Here is a 21,557-nt window from a genome sequence, read left to right on the forward strand (position 1 = left end):
ATACTTTCAAGACATTGAATTGAAACCCATTAAAAGGAAACATTAACTTTGATATTTTACTCACTATGATTGCACGCATATGAAGAACAAAAGCTACAGATTATCCCGAAATGTGAAACTCCCATCTCTTTGAAGCTATATTATTTCAATCAAGGGTCGGTCTGCGCATATGGTAGGTACAACTGAGGCCAGCTACACAATTAAAGAGGCATCACGCACCATTTTGTAGCAAAGACGAACTCCATGGGCCTGAGCTAGATTCGGTTAAATTCCTTGAAATAGAAAATGAAAGCTCGTGACAATCACATTCTCGGCCGTCTACATCAATTTCAGTATTTCCTTGTACACGACAGGAAAACAGAGACCCGGTTTCTCACCTTCGTAATTCTGTGGAGTCTGTCTAATCAACCTTCTCGAATGTTCATCTCTTTATTAAGTATCAATTCAAGCCGTTGATGTAACCAAACCTGAAAAGTTGAAAAATGGGTATCAGCTACGTATACTAAACTCAGCAAAACAAGCCTGAAACCTCTCACTTCGCGGGATTGGCCTCAGAAATCCCCTTTTGCTATTGTGATTTATCAAGGACCATGTACTTCATTCAAAACATAACCGCATTGGCCATGTATGACCGTGCATACATACAGTATAGTGTTATGGCAGGCAGATGAAGATTCCAACCAAATCCCCAAGAACCTCTGAATACCTTGGGGCTCTATATTTCTTCCGTCCAATTTGTTAATAGAATAGCTTCCCAACTCAGGCTGGGTGGCGGCGGCAAGTATATTATAATCTTTAACCGACTCTTAAATCAGCTAAGCCAATTACTGACGCATGTCTCATGTCTACCTATGACAAATTGCTAGGGAACATCATAAACCACATTGTGGAAGCTATCTCCAGAACAGTGTGCATCTGTGTGTGTGTTTCATGCTTGCATTAGTATGTGCGCATGTCATCTAGAGATGCACGCATGCATCTCCCAGTCTTTCATATCATACACATTTCACAGGATTTGTCGAGAATTAGAATATTAGTTACCAGCATCTAAGAGTTTCAACTCTTTCTAGTTAACACTTCAATGTCAGCTCCAATTTCTGCAATTTTGGCTTCTTTAGAAGCTTTTGCTGCTTTGGCAATACTCTCAACATCCAATTCCAAGGCAATTCTTCTCACAAGACCCTCGAGCATCTGCATCACGGTAAACAGCAAAGATATTACTAAAGAAAACAATTGGTCAGCTAAAAGGATAAATGCTATTAAGAGACATAAATGTGACCAAAACATTGTCTCGATGCAACGAGTCTACGTTTGCTATTCAACCAGTTCGAATTATGTTTAATAAGTTCTATTCATTGACTCTTTCTCACTAAATTCCAAACTCTCTCCCTCTTCATGCTTAACATTATAGATCCAGGCATTCGGCTTCATGGATGCACAACATCATGTACAAGAGACAAAATATTTGTTTTTTTTTTTGTTTTTTTGTTTTTTTTTTAATAATTAAAAATTTATTATTATCAATTGACATGACCAAATACATTGGGTGTATACAAGAGAGAACACCTAGCCCATAATAGAGTACCCCTAATAACCAGTAAGTCCATCCAATATACACAAGCCTGATTGGGATGAAAAGCTCCTCCCCGCAGCAAAGCAACTGTAACTACCCCAACCCCTTGTTTCCACAAAACACACCACCCGAAACTCCACAAAACTAAGACAAAACATATATTTTTGCCTTTTGGACAAAAAAGCTACTACTCTATTTCACTGCCTTTTGGACAAGAAAACTAGCACACTAATAATACTTCACCTATACGATGGAGAAAAAATGTCTAGGTTTACAATCTCAGTATCAAATTATCTTGTTACCCAACTTCTCTTTAAACTCTCTCTCTCTCTCTCTCGGCTACTTTCCTCTCATTCACTCACTTTTTTGACATGTAACTTCTCTTGGCACTTGTTCACAAAAGTAAATCTGATCATTTTTCACTTTCGAACAATCATTTCATAGGTATTATTGATACACCAAAAGTGAAAGGATTATCTTTAAAAACCTACACAGGATGGTCAGATCTTCAACAAAATCAACCACCATCATCACCCATATACAATAATAGAATAACTGATAAAATGCCAATAACCAAGATCCTCGACAGAGGAAGAGATGATACCAGTGATCCAATGGCAACTAAAGCACGGAACTTTGAATCAACATCTACATTTTCCTCTTCCGCAATCTGCCAAAAACCATAGCTTAAGATCATGTTTTTTAAGGTAAGATCATAAAACATGAATTTTGATGATTCTCAATTCTAAAAAGCTCTATGAGATCATTCAAAAATAAGGAAAATTCATCTAATGATCCCAAGGGTTTTGCTGAATTTCAAACAGGTCCTTACGGTCAGTTTTTCGAAGAAACAATACAAGCGGTACAGACCAAAAGCCGTCCCTCCATCTAATATTTGTTCTATGACGAAAAATGCTATGGTGGAACTCAATTGCCACTTCACAACCAACCCACATAATAATTTTTTAATGATGAGGAATCAGGAGACCGTGCAAAGGCAACATGTCTTTTACCCAATTAAACCCCAGACCCATGTAACACATCCGCATCACACGGATTAGGTAAATCATCGGCTTTTCACCAATGGGACGTGGCCCCAAGAAATTGTTTGCACCCAAGGTTTCAAACCTTGGACCTAGAAGGAGCATGCCACTAAGACCAAGGCTCTTACCACTTGAGCTAACCCCTAGGGGGGAAAAGCCAAATGAGGGGGAAAAGGCCCCGCAAGAAAACTTCAAATTAGAAAAGCATGTGAAAGGTAAACATTTGCAAATTGGCAGACATGTGAGTTAGACATACCACAAGAGCTGCTGAAAGAACTTGAGATTGACCTTGTTCATCCTTCCTTTCAATTAACAGCACAGAATAACTGTGAAGCTCACCAAGAAAAGCTAAAGGTCAATGCCAAACTTAGCTAGCTACAGAAAGTATAATTGTGACATAACAGGCATGGAATTATTAGTAAATAAACATATGCCTGAATTTCTACCTTTTCCTCAGGAGTGTCAACAATAATATAACATGCATAAAAAATAGTTGCCTATGCTATCAGTACATATAGGTCAAATTTGAGCTTATGATGCAGGATTTGAATGATTCCCTTCACAAAGGTGTGGGTTGTTCTGCTTGTGGACAGAATCATCTTCTCTTAAATAGGACAACTGCATGTTTAAGTTAAAAATTACTTGAGTATAAAGTAGAGTAACACAAAAGTCAAGAATTACTTACTTGAGTATCAAGGTAGAGTAAGACAACTGCAAATTCTTATTTGGAGATGAATAACAACTTGAAAAAGCATCAAGAATCTGCAAAATCAGTTTGAAAAATAATATATATCAACATTTGTATATGAGAAACATTGACCATATAAACTTAATCAGCAATTATTTTGAGCTTCAATCCAGTAACGCATGATATTTCCTCCCGATTAAAAACATGCATGGAAATCAAGAATTTTTTCTTTGGTCATGAGTATAAACAGAAGGAAACACGAACTGCACGAGCACGGGGGCATCCCCCAGACAACCCTCAAAAAACAGATGGAAAAGCAAAATATGCAAGGAAAACGCGAAGCCTAGTAAAGGAAAGAGACCTGACTGGAAAGGAGAGGAAACAGAAAAGAAAATCCTAATAAATCACTGATTAAAATTTTTTGATGACGTTGAAACTCGACCAAGGTAAGCCCTTTCATACCCAGCCCTAGGGAATAAACACCAAATGAAAATGGACAAGAACCTTAGCAACAAGAGGAATTGTTGGCTATTTTTTTCATGAAATACTTCAAGAACTTGCTCAAATCAAGTAAAAAACCTTCCCCCAAATACTGCTAGAATCATGTTCTTTATATTTGTGATATTAATCAAGTCAAAACTATATTGGAAGCAACAACATTTGTGTTTGAGTGATGTTTAGGAAGGAAATGAGATGAGAAATTTTGAGATGAGATGAGATGAAACCATCTCTATTCCCAAACAACCCCTTAATCAAAAGAATTGTCAAAGAGAGTTTCAATCTCAAACACCTTAAGAAGGTTAAAGAGATGTTGCTTTAGAAACTAAAAGGTTAAAGACAAAAAAAAAAAAAGATTTGAAGTCAGTGAGAAAACATGAAGTTCCAATATATTAATAGGAAATGCTTCAAGAATATAATAAGACAGCACAGAAGAGAAAATTGCATATGCAACAACTAATTTGATGCAAGAGGTGGTTGCCAGCAAGAATTGGGAAGCCATAAATCAATACTGCACCTATTAGCGAACACATATAGAGAACACCAATACCCACCCACCTGCTCACATGCGTTACACACACAAAAAAGGCAAACAACACCTACAACCAAACTAATGTCACTGCTGACTACATGTGGTCAAACTTGGAAAATAACAATACTCTTACCAACCTCACTACAATTTTTATGTAACCAATTGTAGTAGCATGGATTCTTGAATAGATTAGTAACTGCACGGATGCTTGTTAAAAGATTTGCAGGAATAGCTGGATCCTTCGTGACTTTCTTGATCGTTTCCATAACTACATCTATGTATACACAAAGTTTTGAGTAAAGATCAAATTTGGCCAAAAAAAAAAAAAAAAAAAAAAGATAAAAAAAAAAAAAAAACTGATAAGACCTCAATAATAAGTTCATTTAACAATTTCAGAATGGTTACTCTTTATATGCATATAAGTGATTCCAGGACTGAAAATGGCATAACTCAAAAGCAATTAAACCATTTGCATGGTACATTTTTCAGAAATAAGACACGGTTGGTGCTCATCTTTAACTTGGATACCATTTTCAGCTTCAACATGCTTGAGAAGTAAAGTCGCCCAATCTGGGTGGAGGACACTCGTCCTCAAAATATCAATAACTGCAGACAGATAGTAAAGGCCAACTAGGTTAGCACAAATATTTTCCTTGAAGTATAATGCTACTCCATCTTTATAGAAAAAGAGTATATATATATATATTTTGATAAGTAATAAGAAGTTCTATTAAGACAAGTAAATAGGCATAGCCCAAGTACAAAGGAAGTATACAAGCAGAAACCTAAATACAAGCTAGGAGCTAGGGGTTAGAAAAAGCTAGAAGAACATCATGAAGATTAACCTGGAAAAATCATGCGCCTTAAAAGTTTGGCAGACTAACCTGGAAAAATCATTGCAAGTGGCCATGAATTTAGTAGTTTAAGCAACAAAGCAACATCAATATCTGCAAACTTGCTACAATGATAATGTGATGTGTCCTTCAAAATCTTGACAATGGCACCCAATCTGGAAAGCTCAGGCTCTGTCAACGATAATTTCTGTTTTTCCTACAAAAGTTTGCCAATAAATCCACATTAATCAGGAATTAATATTGGTAGATTACAGAGCTGCATCAAAGATTCTTATCTTTAACGAAGCAGAATTTAATTTTTTATGTGCCCTTAAACTATGCAAAGAACATACCGGGTCAGAGAGTAGAGCATTGTTAAACTCAGTAATCTTTTTGAGGATCCCATCAAATTGAGCCACATCAAAAACAAGCATTCCTTTCTGGGAACAAAATGATTGAAGAACAGTGGCAAGTAAATGACCAGATGAATAAAACTAGCAGCATATCTCCTTTCAATCACCCACTTTATGATCTCAACCAGCCATAGATAAGATATTGAAATAATGATTCCCAACTAGATATAAAAAAACAGTACTAGCCTCCAAATAAAGAATAAGAATATCAAAATAAACTCTACCCAAAAAGCTCAGGGGAGAAAAGACTGATAACAGCCTTAAAAAACCAATGATTTGGCATAGCTACCATATAATTAACAGAATAAAAATATTTGTTTGAAAGAATATACAAAAAAATAGCAAAGACAGAAATTTGTACAATAGAACTCATAATTTTATCAAACAGCTGACAACCAATACCATGGAGAATACAATTGAAGTGTATTCTAACAGAAATACATACAAACAATACCGGGCAGAATAAGCATCTCAGAGTAAACCAATTATCAATAAGTTATTACAAGTCAGTCAACTCAGATAAAAAAAAGTGTTACTCCCAACTCTAAAATGGTGAAAGTGGTAGGCGGAGTACAATTCAAAAAAGGTACACTATGACTCTATGTTCACTATATTATTTTTGAAAATGCATAATAAACACTTGACAGATACATCCAAACCTTTTTACATTCAACCATAAGAGCATACCTTAGGAATGTGCTTGAAAGTAGGTTTCGCTGCAACTGCTGCTAAATAAACAAGAACAAGGAAGAACGAGCCTCAGAGAGAGTCTCAAAGTGAGAAGCATATAAGAGAGTATTTCGATCAAAAAAGCATAGAAGAGATTATTAGCATAGGTGAAACTAAAAGAAAGTGACAAACACTAATAGTAACATTTAATTTTTTAAACAATATAATCGTACAGATGCATACCAGACAAGCTGGAGGGTTCGCCAGGTATATAAGCATTAGCTACAGGAAAAGAAAATATTAATCAAGAGAAAAGGAATCAACTGCATCTATCAACACAAATGTTTCATGACAAAGAGCCATAACAACATTATACTCACAGCCAGTATAGGGATCACGAAATGATGAATCCAGGTTAAAATTCTTTTGTCCAGAATTTTGGAGTATGAACTCTACGATTTGTTGCCGATAGGCAGTAGGAAGATTCTCTTTGAGAAGCCACTTATCAGCAGTAGCATAAGGATTATCTGGAAATATATAATATGGTGTTACTTTTATTACAGTAATAGATGAACATCAACACTGAGAAGTGAAAGCTTTAAGAGAAAAATAGAGACAGCAAAATCATCATTATAATGTTAAAAGACAGCAAATAAAAAGAAGAGCAACAAATACAGAAATTATGAAACCATCGCAGCTAAACACGGGACCAACAAAATTAATACCTGATCGATTGTAAGGCAACTTACGAATAGGCTCGCCATCTCCAATATCGACATCAAATACTGAGTAACAAAAGAATGAAAGATTTAATCATTGCTGAAAAAAGGTAACTATATTACAAGTTTCGAAACAACGTATGATGCTGACCATAGTCATACTCAATTCCATCAAGTAAAGGACGTTTCATGTTGTCATCCGGTCCATCAACAACTTCACCAATCTAAACAAAAACAAAGTTTCGATAAAAAATAAAAATATTCTAAAGTACAAAACCAAAATATAGGGACAACCAAAACGCAAAAGAAACTCAGCATGTAAAAGAATCCAAGAAACAAACCAAATGAATATTGTATATTATAAAATCTGTAAAAGTCCAGCTAAAATTCAATCCAAAATTACATTTATGCATGCATAGAAGAGAAGGAAACCTTACAATAAATAACTGGATAAAGATAAGGGCATCATTAAAATCATCAGCATGAAAGTGCATTACAACTTTACAATAAGGAAAAACTGCTTCAAACCCCAGGCAAAATAGATACCAAATTACACTAATCCAAATGAAGGATGTTTTTTATATCCTACACTCTAAGAAATTGCAACAAAAACATTCCTCATCGATCTAGTGATAAAATGATATAACAGGACAGTGAAAAGAAATATATCGAGGCCAGAAATTTACTAAAATGGCACTATAAAAAAAACCAATTAAGTAGGTAACAAAAATAAAAACATGTAAACGAAGTCAGGCAAATGGGGGGAAGACAGAAAAAAGTGCAAAAATATGTAACATAGACAACGGCTTTGTAAGTATCAAACAGAAAATTGGATGTGACGACCTTCTACACAAAAAGATCCTTCACTTCCTTCTGAAATAGAAAAAGAAAACTAAAATCTTTTCAGTTGTCGTAATCTCCTATTTGCAAAAGCAAAGAAGTCAATTTTTTTGAAAAAAATGAACAAAGATACAGGGTATATAGTATTCTAACCAAATACCAAAACAAAGAAAACAAAATTGTAAAGAAAAAGTGTATCTAGCGCCAGATCGGAAAACAATTAATGTTGAATGGAAGATATAACCATATGGCAACTTGTTGGTATGGTTATTAAAATGAAACCATGAATTACTTTATCCCACTTTTGTTCTCTTAAATTCCACGCATATGCCACACCATTATCGCCCTCTCTGATTACTTTTGTCTGCCCATCACTGGTGCCTGATAAGTGAAAGATGAAATACAATTATATAAATCAGTATAAGACAGCAATCTGGTGCAACATACCAATCCTGCAGAAACATCTGAATGCTAGGTTTTGGCATACATAAGAAGACGGGAAAAGGAAAAGTCTCTATTGCATTATTCATGGAAGCTCATTTTCTTCTTATTTAGTAGATAAAATATCTTTAGAAAAATTTGAAAATAAAAAATTGAAGACAAAGCCAGGTGCATGCAAACCATACAAGCAAGAAATGTTTCCTACTTTTTGTTTACAGAACTTTTATGGAAGAAAGTCTCCCTTTTCATTGAGTAGTATGATTTACACCGCCAACATATAATACATTAAAAAAGTACTTATTACAACAACTTCAATTCAGAAGTCCTTATTACAACTATTTCAATTATAAAAAAAAACTTCCCGTCCCAACTTTAAATGTATATCAACCCAGCAACTGAACCGAAGTATTTTCAGTCAATTAAACTAATATAACATTCACTTAATGTTTAAAGAGATCAGTATTGTTAATCACACCTGGAACCTGTAAAGCCTCCAGCCCTGGTAGATCCTCCAGTTTCAATCCTCCGACCCTCTTCCTAACACAAACAAGTAGACATTCATTCAGATGAGTAAAAGCTGATGAGTAAAGTTGATCCAAAATGGAAATCACGTGATAATCATAAAATTCAGAAATCAGAAATTACTTTTTTAATTATAAATAAATAAAGAGCTACAGTATTCAAACAAAAGTTATGGGAATTTCATAAATAGATAAGAGGTTCATAATTTAATAATATATTTAAAACAAAGGGAAAAGAGGGATGTCCCCAGAATACAAAATCTATTATATAGGAATGTCACAGAGGATGCTTATCTAAATTTTATTTATTCCAAAATTACAAAAAATCCCGTGCATCATGAACTGGAAGCTGATGGATGATCATACCTGCTTCGCTTGTATTGGGAAATTTGGGAAGCATAGGATTCAAGTTCTAGAGAATCAGCAATCTTATCCTGATGACTCGTCCAAATTCGTATGACTCCATCTGAACATGCAGTTACAATGTCTCCATTATCCAAGAATTTGGCATCCCAAATGCAACCGGGATGCTCTATGCTCTGAACACAAACTCCATCTGAAACATGACATCGTGGCCCAAATAAACATCCAAGCTATAAAGGAAATATTACACAGCAGGAACCAAAATTTTATCCATTGAGGTTGCAAGAAGCCAGTTCATGTGGAACAATTTTTTTTTTTTTTTTTACGAGTAAGAAGTAATTTGATTGATATAAAGATAGACATAGTCCAAGTACACCGGAGGTATACATATGAGTACACCAAATTAAGAACTATTACAAGAAAATCATGGAAGCTGAGACCATTTAATGGTCCACATAAATAAAATCTTCCAAAAAAAACGCCTAAACTCCTCCGAGGAAAGTTCATGATCCAAAAAAATCTATCATTTCTTTCTCTCCAAATACACCAGAAAATACAAATAGGAGTTCATCTTCCACACAGCTACAATCTGTGGTGTCCCTGTGATCCCTCTCCACCTAGCTAGTAGTTCCACCACCCTTCCCGGCATTACCCATGCTAATCCCATTCTGCCGAAGAAATAATTCCATATGTCCCGTGCAAAGTCACAATGTAAGAGTAAATGATCTACCGTTTCCCCACTATTTTTGAACAAACAGCATCAGTCCGTAATTATAAGTCCACGCCTTCTTAGACTATCAATGGTTAGAATTTTCCCTAAAGCTGCTGTCCAAACAAAGAACGCAGCCTTGGGAGGTGCTTTGCTCCTCCATATGTTCTTCCAAGGAAAATTGGGCCTGGTTTGAATTGTAAGTATGTCATAGAAAGAGCGTACCGAGAATTTCCTTTTTTTAAAGGTCTCCATTCCATCTTGTCTTCAGCTGGAACAACAACAATGATGTTATACAGCAAGCTAAAGAAATCCACCAAAGCACTCACTTCCCAATCTTGTGCCTCCCCAATGAGGTTGATGTTCCACTTCCGTGAATCATGTCTAATTGCTCTCACATTAGCCACCATAACTTCCTTTTCTCGTGCAATTATGAAAATATTAGGATAAGCAGCCTTAAGAGTCATATCTCCCACCCACACATCATTCCAAAAGTTGATTTTGCTGCCATCCCCCAAATACAACCTAGTATTACTCGAAAAAGCCCCCACGCTTGCCGTATATAATTCCACAACCCCACACCATATGCCCCCCTCCCCTCATTAGAGCACCAACCCCCCTTGCACTCCCATATTTCGCATCAATCACCCCTTTTCATAAGGATTCTCTCTCATGATTATAATGCCACAACCATTTCCCTAATAGAGCCTTATTAAAGGTCCTAACATTATGTAACCCCAACCCACAGAAAATCTCTTTGGAGTTTCTCATTCCTAGATGCAATGCTTGCTAGAAGGGGAAATAAAGACAAGAAGTATGCGGGAAGGTTAGATAGAGTGCTCTTAATAAGTGTGGTCCGCCCCCCTTTCGATAAGTATAACCTTTTCCACCCGGCCAGCCTACGTTCTAATTTCTCTAACACCTCCTTCCAAATTGTCTTAGCTTTGAAAGTTGCTCCCAACGAGAGACCAAGGTACTTCAACGGCAGCGAAGAGACCACCCATCCCAATATGTTGGCCAGCACCCAAATATTTCTTACTTCACCCACCGCAACCATCTCCATTTTAGCAAGATTTATCTTTAACCTGGATACTGCTTCTAAACAAAGTAAGATAGCCTTCAAAGATTGAATATGTCCTGCATTATCCTCATAAAACAGCAATGTATCATCTGCAAACAAGAGATGAGAAATAGCGATGGAGTCGTGGTTAATAAATAGCCCCCACTGAAAATCCTAAAAAGAAACCCCCCTCTATGGCAGCCGACACCATCCTACTAAGAACCTCCATCACAAGGACAAATAAGAGTGGTGATAGTGGATTGCCTTGTCATAACCCCCGCGAACTATTAAAGAAACCCACATGACAACCGTTTACCAAAACCGAGAAACGAGCCGTTTCCACACAATGCATCATCCACCCCCTCCATCTTTCCCCAAATCCACATCTACTTAACAAATAGAATAGAAAATTCTAGTTGACATGGTCATAGGCCTTCTCCATGTCTAGTTTACACAAAATACCCGATACTCCCGACTTGAGCTTGCTATCTAAGCACGCATTAGCTATAATAACCAAATCCAATATTTGTCTACCTCTCACAAAAGCATTTTGAAACTTAGAAATAATCTTATCCATTACTGTGTTCATCCTATTGGCAAGTACCTTGGCGAGTATCTTGTACATGCTGCCCACAAGACTAATAGGCCTGAAATCTTGCACCTCTATTGCACCAACCTTTTTAGGGACAAATGCAATAAAAGTAGCTTTTAAACTTTCCTCAATTTTTCCAAACAAGAAAAATTCTTGAAAAACCTGCATAACATCCTCTATCACCACCTCCGAATAAGTCTGAAAAAATGTCATAGTAAAACCATCTGGGCCCGGCACTTTATCCTTATTCATTTTTCTAATTACTAGTCGTACATCTTCCTCTCCAAATGGTCTCTCTCCAACCAAGCCATACTATTTTGATCAATGGCCTCAAAAGCTAGACCATCTACTTTTGGCCTCCATGCATAAGGTTCCGACAACAATTGTTCAAAATGTCCAGCAACATGATCTTTTATTACTGCTTGATTTGAAGATAAACCTCCATCTATGGTCATGGACTCTATGGCATTAAACCTCCTATGTAAGTTTGCGACTTGATGGAAAAACTTTGTACATTTATCCCCCTCCCTAAGCCACAATTAGGGGTGTAACCAATCCGGTCCGATTTTGGACAAAATTTAGGCCCGAACCGCAATGCACTAGTTTTGCATTTTCCGATTACGCACCGGTTACCCTCCTAAATCGGTACCTCCGGTTTTATCCGTTCCGGTCCAGTTTTCCAATTTTAATAGTATTAGTATGGCATAAAATGTAATTAATATATTAAAGTATACTAATTAATTAAAGTGAAATGTAATTAATATACTAATGTATTATATATTTATTAAAAGGAATATGTTGAGAATTTATTAGGCCATAAAATGTTATAAATATATATAATTTATGTTTAAAGCATATGATCAAATAAATTTTCATGTTTAAATTAAAATTTTATATTATAAATTATAATAACATTATCTTATATATAATTATAATTTATATTATTATATAAATTATATATAAAAATTATAAATAATATAAAAAAAATTAATTTAAAATATATAATATAGTGAACCAGTCCGGTTCTAAAAAACATAAGACCGAAACCAACTGCCCATTTTCCGATTTCCAGATTAATTTTTACACCCCTAGCCACAATGCCTTTGACTTTTGCCTCCACGAGATCTCCCTCATTAAGATCAACCTTTCTAACTCTGAGACTACTTGGCCTTTGCGATCGTTCATCTTCTACACCCTCTAAGCTTTGTAATTCTTGTAGGAGATTCTTTTTTAGTAATGCTACATTACCAAATACCTATTCATTCCATGTCTTCAAATCCATCTTCAAAACTTTCAATTTTCCAGCCAATACCTTGCTAGAAAATTCCACCATTGCCTAACCAATTCCACAAACCCCTCCGTTTTTAACCACATATTCTCAAATCTGAAAAGTCTTCTACCCCCTGGAATTTCTCACAGTCTAACATTATGGGAAAGTGATCAGAGGATACCCGAGGAAGTCTCTTCTGACACACATCTGGAAATTGTATTTCCCATGAAGGAGATATGCGGAAGAGAAATGATATTTGCAATCATGGAATGCGCAAGTGCCGTGCACCCCTTTTGAAAATAGTGAGAAAATATAGAATCCATATGAAAAATTTAATTTTTTAATGATAGACTCTACTCTTTTTCAAAAGAAGTGCGCGACACTTGCACAATCCATGATTGTATCTAGCATTACTCTATGAGGAATCTATCCAGCCTTGACCAAACTTGGTTATTAAACCAAGTATAATCACCTCCCATGAGAGGTAGGTCCATGAGTTCTAGCTCAAATATTGAATCCGAGAATTCCACCATAGCATGATTTTGTCGCCCCTCCCCTGATCTTTCGCTGGGAAATTTTGTCATATTAAAATCTCCACCAATACACCAAGGAACCTCCCACCAAGTACATAAGCCTACAAACTCATCCCAAAGCAACCGTCGTTCACAATCCAAATTAGGGCCATAAACCCTAGCAAATGACCATACAAAACCATCTACAGAATTTTTAAAAGAACACCCCACCGAGTATTCTCCCACAAATTCATCAATGTTCTCCACCATCCTCTTATCCCACATAACCAAAACTCCACCCGAAGCCCCATTCGAAGTTAAGTATGACCATCTATATACTGGCAGCTCCAAATACTACGTATGATTCTTCTTGTAATAAGCTTCAACTTTGTTTCCTACAAACAAATTCTATTTGTCTTCCATTGTCTTAACAAAGATCTTATTCAGAGGCTTTTGTAGATCTCATTCAACCCCCTAACATTCTAGATCAAAATTTTGGGCTTTATTTATCAACTATTACAGCCCTCCCGTTGTTCCTACCATGGCTTGCGCTCACCTCCTTGCCATCATAGTTGATAGACCAATCTAGCTGCTTCAACTCCCTACTTCTTTTTGGCCTTGTTCCCTGTTGGTAATGGCCTGCCTCAATGGCTATTAATAGTGCCCTAAATTGATATGCATAGTCCTCACACGAAATCCCCACACAACTCTGCAATTCATCCACATTTTTCATTACCCAATCAGCAGGTAGAGGAGAAATAATACTTATCGAAGAAGGGTCCTCCGATACAGGCTCCTCACCCACTGATCCAGAAGGCTTAAATAGGATCAACGTTCCTTCCCTTTCCACATTCCCTTTCTCCATCTCAGTCCCACTCTCTAGAACTACAAGATCCTTAGCTACAAGCACCTCTTTTCCCTCCATCGGCATGTTCTGTGGCAGCCCAGAACTACAAGATCCCTCCATCGGCATGTTCTGTTTCATCCCAGGACTCGCCGACGTGAAGTGTGTCTCGCCGACAAGTTCTTCACCGATGTACGCCAGCCCATCACCTCCATATTTTCCCCCTTTTCTCCTTCTTGCGCCTGCGAAGCCACCACAACCAGCGAAGTGCAAAATAGAATTTCACCCTCCCTCCTCCAACGACATTGCCGGCTCCGACGCACCACTAGAAGACTCACCAAGGACCGGCAACAGTTTCTGTGCGAGGGGTGGTGCCGACGTGTTGGCCTCCCCCAACTCTCCCGAAACACCAAGATGCCATTTCGGGCCTTTACCTTCCAAACCCATTTCGGGCCTTTCACCAAATCCAGCCCAACCTCCAGCAAACCCATCCCCACCCCTTTGACGCACCATTTCAAACCGTTTATTTTACACTGCAATTCCTCTACCTACGATTGCATCTCTAACAGAGCCTGCAGAATGCTTTCCTTATTAAGGCCAACAGCACCCTTGCCACCATCCCCACTACGTTGAGCCTCTGCAGAAGCGGTGACACCACCTTGCAGGCCAAAGCTAGCTATAGGACCTCGAGTGCAGACTTGCCTTGGTTTCTGCAGCACCTCCATATACGATCGAGAAGAAGGTTGCGCTTGCTTTGTCGCTGCCATCGTCACTGGTGGTACCGACCCAGTAAAACATCCTTCTCTGCCAGCCTCCCTCAAAACCTCCACCAATTTTCTCCACCCCCTCCCATCTCTGTCTTTAGGAATGAAAATACACTCTCGCCGACTCCCCTGTTTGTGTTCCACCAAAGCCATGAACACCCCTTGGGGGTGGAACACCTTTGAGCTATGAAGCTCGTCTCCTTCATGGTGAGCTGTGTAAAACTCCCTTCTCCCCATCTTCAAGCAGTCCTCCAACACCTTTGTGAACCACCGTGCCGTGGTTAACTCTAAACGAAGACTTTTCACTAACTTCCATCCCCTTTCAGTGATGATCACCCATCGACCATCTCTTACTACCTCAAAAGCCTTAAGTTCAATGATCACAGTATTCGACAGAACCATCTCCCTTCCCATACATGCAAGAATCACTCAATCAAAAACCCATGGATAACATCTCCAGCCAACTTACGAAAAATGAGAGAGTGTACGGAGAGAGAATAGGGAGGAGAGAGAAACTTTCGTCTGGAACAAATTACATTGCAAGAACAAACATTATCCATTGTGGTTGCAAGAAGACACCTTTAACTAGCAAACACAATTGATATAACAATGTCAATAAAAACTACCACTGCTTCATAAACATTTATATTCTTACTGAAGAAGAAAAAAATGAGAAGGCATCACCAGACTACAGCTCCAAATATGAAGGTTCTGCAAATCTTTTGTCCCTTAGTCAGAAAAGTTTTATTTTACGATTGCAAAATAGAAATTATCACATCCAAGTCTTTTAAGGATAGAGCATTCCATAACCTTAAATATCATCCTAGATTTTAATTATAATTGCATCATGAGAAATAAGAACATTAGAGAATCCACAGTAAATAGTTTCTCCAAAACGAAGCATGAAAACCAGATAGTTCTACCTTTCCATATCTTTGCAGAACAATCTTCACTACCACTGACAACAAGTCCAGAGAGATGTGAATCGATGGAATAGACAATGGAAGTATGACCAACCATCTCCATTAATACTTCACCACTTAATGCCCACAACCTTATGGAACTGTAGGAATGGAAATAATAGAAATTAGGGTCACCTAACATGCAAAACAAATAAGGATAAGATAAATTTGAGAATTCAAGAGGAATTGGGAAAAATAGGAGCAAAAGATGAAAGAGAACAACATTTCCAACAGAAGACAAAGCTTTCCAAATCAACAAATATATGCAAACTTAAATCACTAAGAAGCACCTATGATTAACTCAAAATGAAGACCATTTTGCTACCATTTATGCTCTCAAAATCACGGAATAGGGAAGATAATTGTTTAATCACAAAATTACCAACCAGCCATCCAAAGAAACCTTTTTTCTTTTAACCAATCAATCATCAAGGCACCAACAGAATGCAATGTAGATCTATGGTAGATCCCACACTTTCTTTTTTCTCTTGCTGGGAATGCAACAATTTGCTTAAAATCCATAGTGTCTCAGTGGATTCAATATTATTTCTTTTTTTTTATAGGTAATGGATTAAATATTATTCTGACAAAAACTATTGATTAAGTTAATCCAAAGCCAGAGTGGCGACTTATGGTGACGATTCACATAAACAGTAACAAATATGTGTCAAACTATTCATGGAAGGATATATAAATTTCAAGATTCTCAAGCTGTTTTTTTATAAGATTCTCAACCTTTTTTCACATCATAATTTATTGATCAAGTAAAAAAAAGGACCAAGAATGTAGTTTGAAAAACCATAACAACTATGGGGGTAAGTAATGCTTCAATAGATCCAACTTCTCTATGCTTCCTACTAGAAAGCTTAATCTACTAAGAAGGCATCTTGACTCAAATGTCTGCTAGCTGCATGTCTCCTTGCCATGAAACTAAATCCATTTTGTTGGTTTATTTCCCTATGTTTCGTTCTCAATTCCAGAGTATCTTTGCTTTGAATGCCTCCCCATCACATTAGGCACTCACCCCAAAAAAATGCTCTTCATGAAAATGAATATTAAAAGAGAACGCCCAAAACAGGATATAAATAACAAAACTATTGCAACAAAAAACCCACCCATCATGTGATGCAGAAAGGATTCCCAAACTAGACATCACTGCCAAACCTCGAACGGTATCTGCAAATCCACAAGTCACACAGATACATGCTTAAGATAATAACTACCTAGCACCAAAAAATTGAGCAATAAATTATGCAATTCATCAATTAATTTCTTTTTTCGATAATTAATAAGAATTTTATTACCAAGAAAAGGCACAACCCAAGTACACTGAATGTATACAAAGGAAATACCCACTACACTCTATAAAGCAGGAAACTAAGACAAACAAATTCAGTACATTATCATCATTCCTTACAAAGATCTTAGCCCACAAACTCAAAGTAGAAAAGAAAAAACTTCGAAGATCTTCAAAAGAACGCTCCTTGTCTTCAAAATATCTCTCATTTCTTTCTAGCCATAAACACCACATTAAACACAAAGAAATCATTCTCCATCTGGCTGCAACACCTTTCCTTGCCTCAAAACCACGCCAACAAGCAAGAAGATCCACAACTTCCTTAGGCATCACCCAATATAAACCAATCCTCCCAATAACCTCATTCCACAAAGACTTTGCCACCTCACAATGTAAAAACAGATGATTTACAGATTCACCATCCTTCTTGCACATGACACACCGATCAGCTATACACAAACCACGTTTTCTAAGGTTATCCACCGTCAATACTTTCCCAAGAGCAACCACCCAACTGAAGAACGCCACCTTAGTAGGTACATTCACCCTCCAAATGCTTTTCCAAGGGAATACATAGTCAGAATTACAATTAAGCACCTTATAAAAAGAACGGACTAAAAACCTGAAATTTCTAGAGTGACAAGTAGTATGTGGGTTTAATTAATTTCATCCTCTGTTAGTAGAAGAATTAAACCCACATACTAAAAAACGAACAAAATTAAACCTAGAATTGTCCACACTTGAAAAACTTTCACTGCACTTGCAATTCATGGGGAATATATTCCAATTCTAATTCAACCATCTATCTTTGTAGGTCAGCCAATGTTGGCTAATCATTATGGCCAACTTTTGGGTGTATTTATCACCACTTCCACAAACAACGTCAAGCATAATGTGCATCTCTCCGATTTTTTTTTAATTAATAAGAATTTTTTTATCATGAATAGACATAGCCCAAGTATACAGGAAGTATATAAAGGAAATACCTACTACACTCTAGAAAACAGGAAAACTAAAACATAAACAGATTCAGTACATTCTCATCATTCACTTATAAAAAAAAAAAAACATTCTCATCATTCCTTACAAAGATCTTAGCCCACAAACTCAAAGTAGAAAAGAAAGGGTTTCGAAGATCTTCAAAAGAGCGCTCCTTTTCTTCAAAACATCTCCCATTTCTTTCTAACCATAGACACCACATTAAACACAAAGGAATCATTCTCCACCTAGCAACAACATCTTTCCTCACCTCACAACCACACCAACATGCAAGAAACTCCACTACTTCCTTAGGCATCACCCAAAATAAACCTGTCCGACCAATAACCTCATACCACAAAGAGTTTGCCACCTCACAATGTAAAAACAAATGGTTTACAGATTCTCCATCCTTCTTGCACATGACACACCAATCGGCTATACACAAACCACGTTTTCTAAGATTATCCGTAGTCTATACTTTCCCTAGAGCAACCACCCAACTAAAGAACGCCATCTCTCTGATTATTTTCAATTCAAGCCACACCACTATTACATTTGTGCCTTAATCAAAATCAGTTACATAATGAAAGGTGCTATCATATGTAATCTAATTGATTGAAATAACCATCTCGAAAGTAGGGGGAAAGGGGGAGACAAGCCTGAAGTTATGAGGTGCATAACTCACACTATGCAGGACTAGCTCCTCAAAAGTTGAGATTTCTAGTCCAAGCCTTGCCGGGGGAAGATTTCGAAATTGGAGGCTCTCACACTTTTTTCAATACCTACATGTGGGCTCAAACCCTTCACCCTTCTGTTAAAAGAGGCGAAGGTGCCCTTTAAACTAGAGCTCATCGGTAAGGCTCTCACACTTGAGCAACAAAAATGTTATGACTACCTGGAATACTGAAAATATGATCACACTAATCTCCACAGTTTAATAAATTCAGCCATGTAAAGCACTGCCCATAAAAAAACGTTTAAAGTACTAAAACTGTGAAGGTTTTCCATGTCAAAATATTTACCAATCATGCCATGAAAGTCATAAGCCTCATGATAAGATTCTTCCATTTCTGACTTATGGCAAAAGTGATAAAAATACCTGAATGCCCAACAAAAGTGTGTACACATGACTTTCCTCTCCAAAGTTTTAAAGTTGTATCACTTGAACCTAAATCATGGTTAGAAAACAAATGTAAGTTCATCCTCAAAACAATAGTTGGATCCAAGCATTTGATTCCGATGACGGTCAGTTTGAAAACTAACAAATAAAATAAACAATATATACTTGTCACCCATCCACTGAATTCAATACACCTGTAACAAGCTCGCCTGAAGGCAGCTTTACAACTGCTTGTATTGCTGCCTTATGAGCCTCCCAGTATTCTATGGATTGGCCATTTCTCCAACGTCTTAACGTACTGCACCAAAGAAGCCAAATAAGGTCCTAATCGAAACTATTAAGAAAATATGAGTCTAAACTTTGTGGATATAGCAAGCAATAAAATTACAATTCAAATAACATGGCTAACATAACAAAATGAAAACATAATATGCATATATCAATGTTTAATCAAAGTGACAGATATAAAGACATCACACAGATTTTGCAAAGAAATTCGCACGTAGCAAGCCATGCAGTTCAAATGGCAGTCCTCTTATTCCTGATTTTCGCATGCTTGGGCAGGGCAATATCATTAGACTTCCAAATTGATAGAAAGCTCCATAAGTGATTTTAAGTGTTGCTTTAACATGCGTGTGGAAAGCAGACCTGTCTTCTCTCTTTCCCATTTGATTGATTAATGGATTTTCAATATGTTCTCTTTTCCTTTGGCCTTCCATGATAATTTAGTTGAATTGTGTCCCTTGGCACTTAATCTGATAAATTCACTTGAGCAAAACAAAGAATATAATTCTTTTTGATAGAATTAATTCAAGGGGTTGCAGCTGTAGTGTTTTAAACCGGTATCTACTGGTTGGAACGGGCCAAAACAATAAAAATAAACACTAGTGAATTAGTATATGGCTACAAAATAAAAGTACTAAATCGATTTTTTTATGAGCGATAAATTTCATTAAAAATATATAACCAATCAATAACCTCCAGGAAAAAAAATTCTTTTTGTTCCCATACATAACAGGGAGAGTAAAAAAATCCATCAAGGTAAAAACTCGTAAGTTGACTGAAGAAGACACAACTTCTGAGTCATCAACATGACAAGTTAACAACATAATTCTTAAAATACTATGCTTACATTTCTATTCTCATGCACAGCAGGCAATAATTTCAATTAGGAACGACTTTGAACTCACAAACGACAATAATGAGAAACGGCACACAGCGCATATCAACCAACAATTCGGCTAAATTATACAAGCAAATCAGCTTAAGCACACAAACTCACCAATCGACTGAGGCTGATACGATGTCTCCGTCATCCAACGTAACAGCGGTCACCTGCAACTTGTGACCTTCCAGCGTCTGCACCTTCTCGCCAGTCCTCAAGTCCCACACCAGAACAAGCGTGTCCATACCGCCGGACACAATACCGCCCTCTGGGAACTCCTCGTTGGGAGAAATCCACACCAGCGGGCCTACGAAGCTCGTGTGGCCCAACAGAATCTTCGAGGGCGCGTACTTGCGCTGGTCCGACGGATCCAGGGACCAGAAACGCACGGTTCGGTCCCAAGACGACGTGGCTATGCCCGCATTGCCACACACACAAATTCCACGAGCCTAGTCATCGTATTTTACACAAAAATAAACAGAATTTCAGCCAACAGCACAATTAATTCAATGATTCTGAGATTGAAAAATTAGCAATCTTCATCAGTGGAAATCATTTCAGAAATAGGTAAAATTACAGATTTCAAAAGAAAAAAATTCTAGTTTACAATTGATGATAAGCGACTCTTAGAAGTTTAAAATAACTTCGAAGTAATAAAGAGTGTAAATATGAAACGTAAAAAACAGACGGAAAAAGTGAAATAAAGAATGGTTTTGACAAGGGCATGGATTTGGAGAATATCTTACGTCATCTTCGTGGCCTCTCAGTTCGCAGCGCAATTGGTATTCTTTGTAATCGAGTTCCATGTGAAAGTTTTAGAGATGGAGAGGGAGAGGGAGCAGAAGCGAGAGAACTAGGTAGAAATAGTGAGAGCCGAAAGAAGCGGGGGTGGGGGGACCGGGGAGCCTTTGCTTTTGGAACAAACGAAGCAAAGTATAAAGAGGAAACAGAGAAAATTGGCGAGCAAGAAAACGATTACACATGGTTGACTATGAGCTGGGGGCCTGGTCTTTCGGCCCGCACAATCCAGCCCAATAATTAAGGAGTCTCGTAACTCGACCAAACAGAGAAAATATGAGGGTAAGATTTGAGTAGATTCGTAGACAGTTTTATTTTGTATTTTTTATTAAGATATGTTTAATTTTTTA

General features: G+C 37.2%; 1 protein-coding gene across 6 annotated transcripts; it reads right to left on the reverse strand.

Annotated features, from left to right (window-relative positions):
* Nucleotide 1: 1 nt before the first annotated feature.
* Nucleotides 2–21,333, reverse strand: LOC109020166 (phospholipase A-2-activating protein). 6 transcript variants are annotated; one of them, XM_035684196.1, is made up of 24 exons: nt 21,156–21,333; nt 20,527–20,858; nt 19,439–19,542; nt 19,224–19,292; nt 16,962–17,022; nt 15,808–15,947; nt 9,137–9,326; nt 8,725–8,786; nt 8,101–8,189; nt 7,120–7,192; nt 6,975–7,034; nt 6,630–6,776; nt 6,493–6,531; nt 6,268–6,305; nt 5,521–5,607; nt 5,219–5,384; nt 4,815–4,940; nt 4,472–4,608; nt 3,302–3,378; nt 2,873–2,942; nt 2,178–2,243; nt 1,042–1,191; nt 378–467; nt 2–272 (listed from the first exon to the last, which is right to left on the reverse strand). In XM_035684196.1, the coding sequence occupies exons 1-22, from the start codon at nt 21,213–21,215 to the stop codon at nt 1,057–1,059; spliced, it is 2,328 nt and encodes a 775-aa protein (XP_035540089.1). In that variant the 5' UTR covers nt 21,216–21,333; the 3' UTR covers nt 2–272; nt 378–467; nt 1,042–1,056. The 6 variants fall into 6 exon arrangements, with proteins under 6 accessions (XP_035540089.1, XP_035540087.1, XP_035540091.1 ...); XM_035684194.1 differs by having other exon boundaries at nt 6,268–6,308; XM_035684198.1 differs by having other exon boundaries at nt 4,863–4,940; nt 21,156–21,332.
* Between the last annotated feature and the right edge of the window lie 224 nt (nt 21,334–21,557).

Source organism: Juglans regia, chromosome 13, assembly GCF_001411555.2.
Source record: "Juglans regia cultivar Chandler chromosome 13, Walnut 2.0, whole genome shotgun sequence".
NCBI classification, from domain to species: Eukaryota; Viridiplantae; Streptophyta; class Magnoliopsida; order Fagales; family Juglandaceae; genus Juglans; species Juglans regia.

Coding starts and splice junctions, on each gene's coding strand:
- LOC109020166 (XM_035684194.1), bottom strand. CDS start 21,215: ATGGAACTCGATTACAAAGAATACCAATTGCGCTGCGAACTGAGAGGC. Junction 9,327..15,807: donor TTCTGCAAAGATATGGAAAG/GTAGAACTATCT, acceptor GTCATGTTTCAG/ATGGAGTTTGTGTTCAGAGC. Junction 6,532..6,629: donor TCGTGATCCCTATACTGGCT/GTGAGTATAATG, acceptor CTTTTCCTGTAG/CTAATGCTTATATACCTGGC.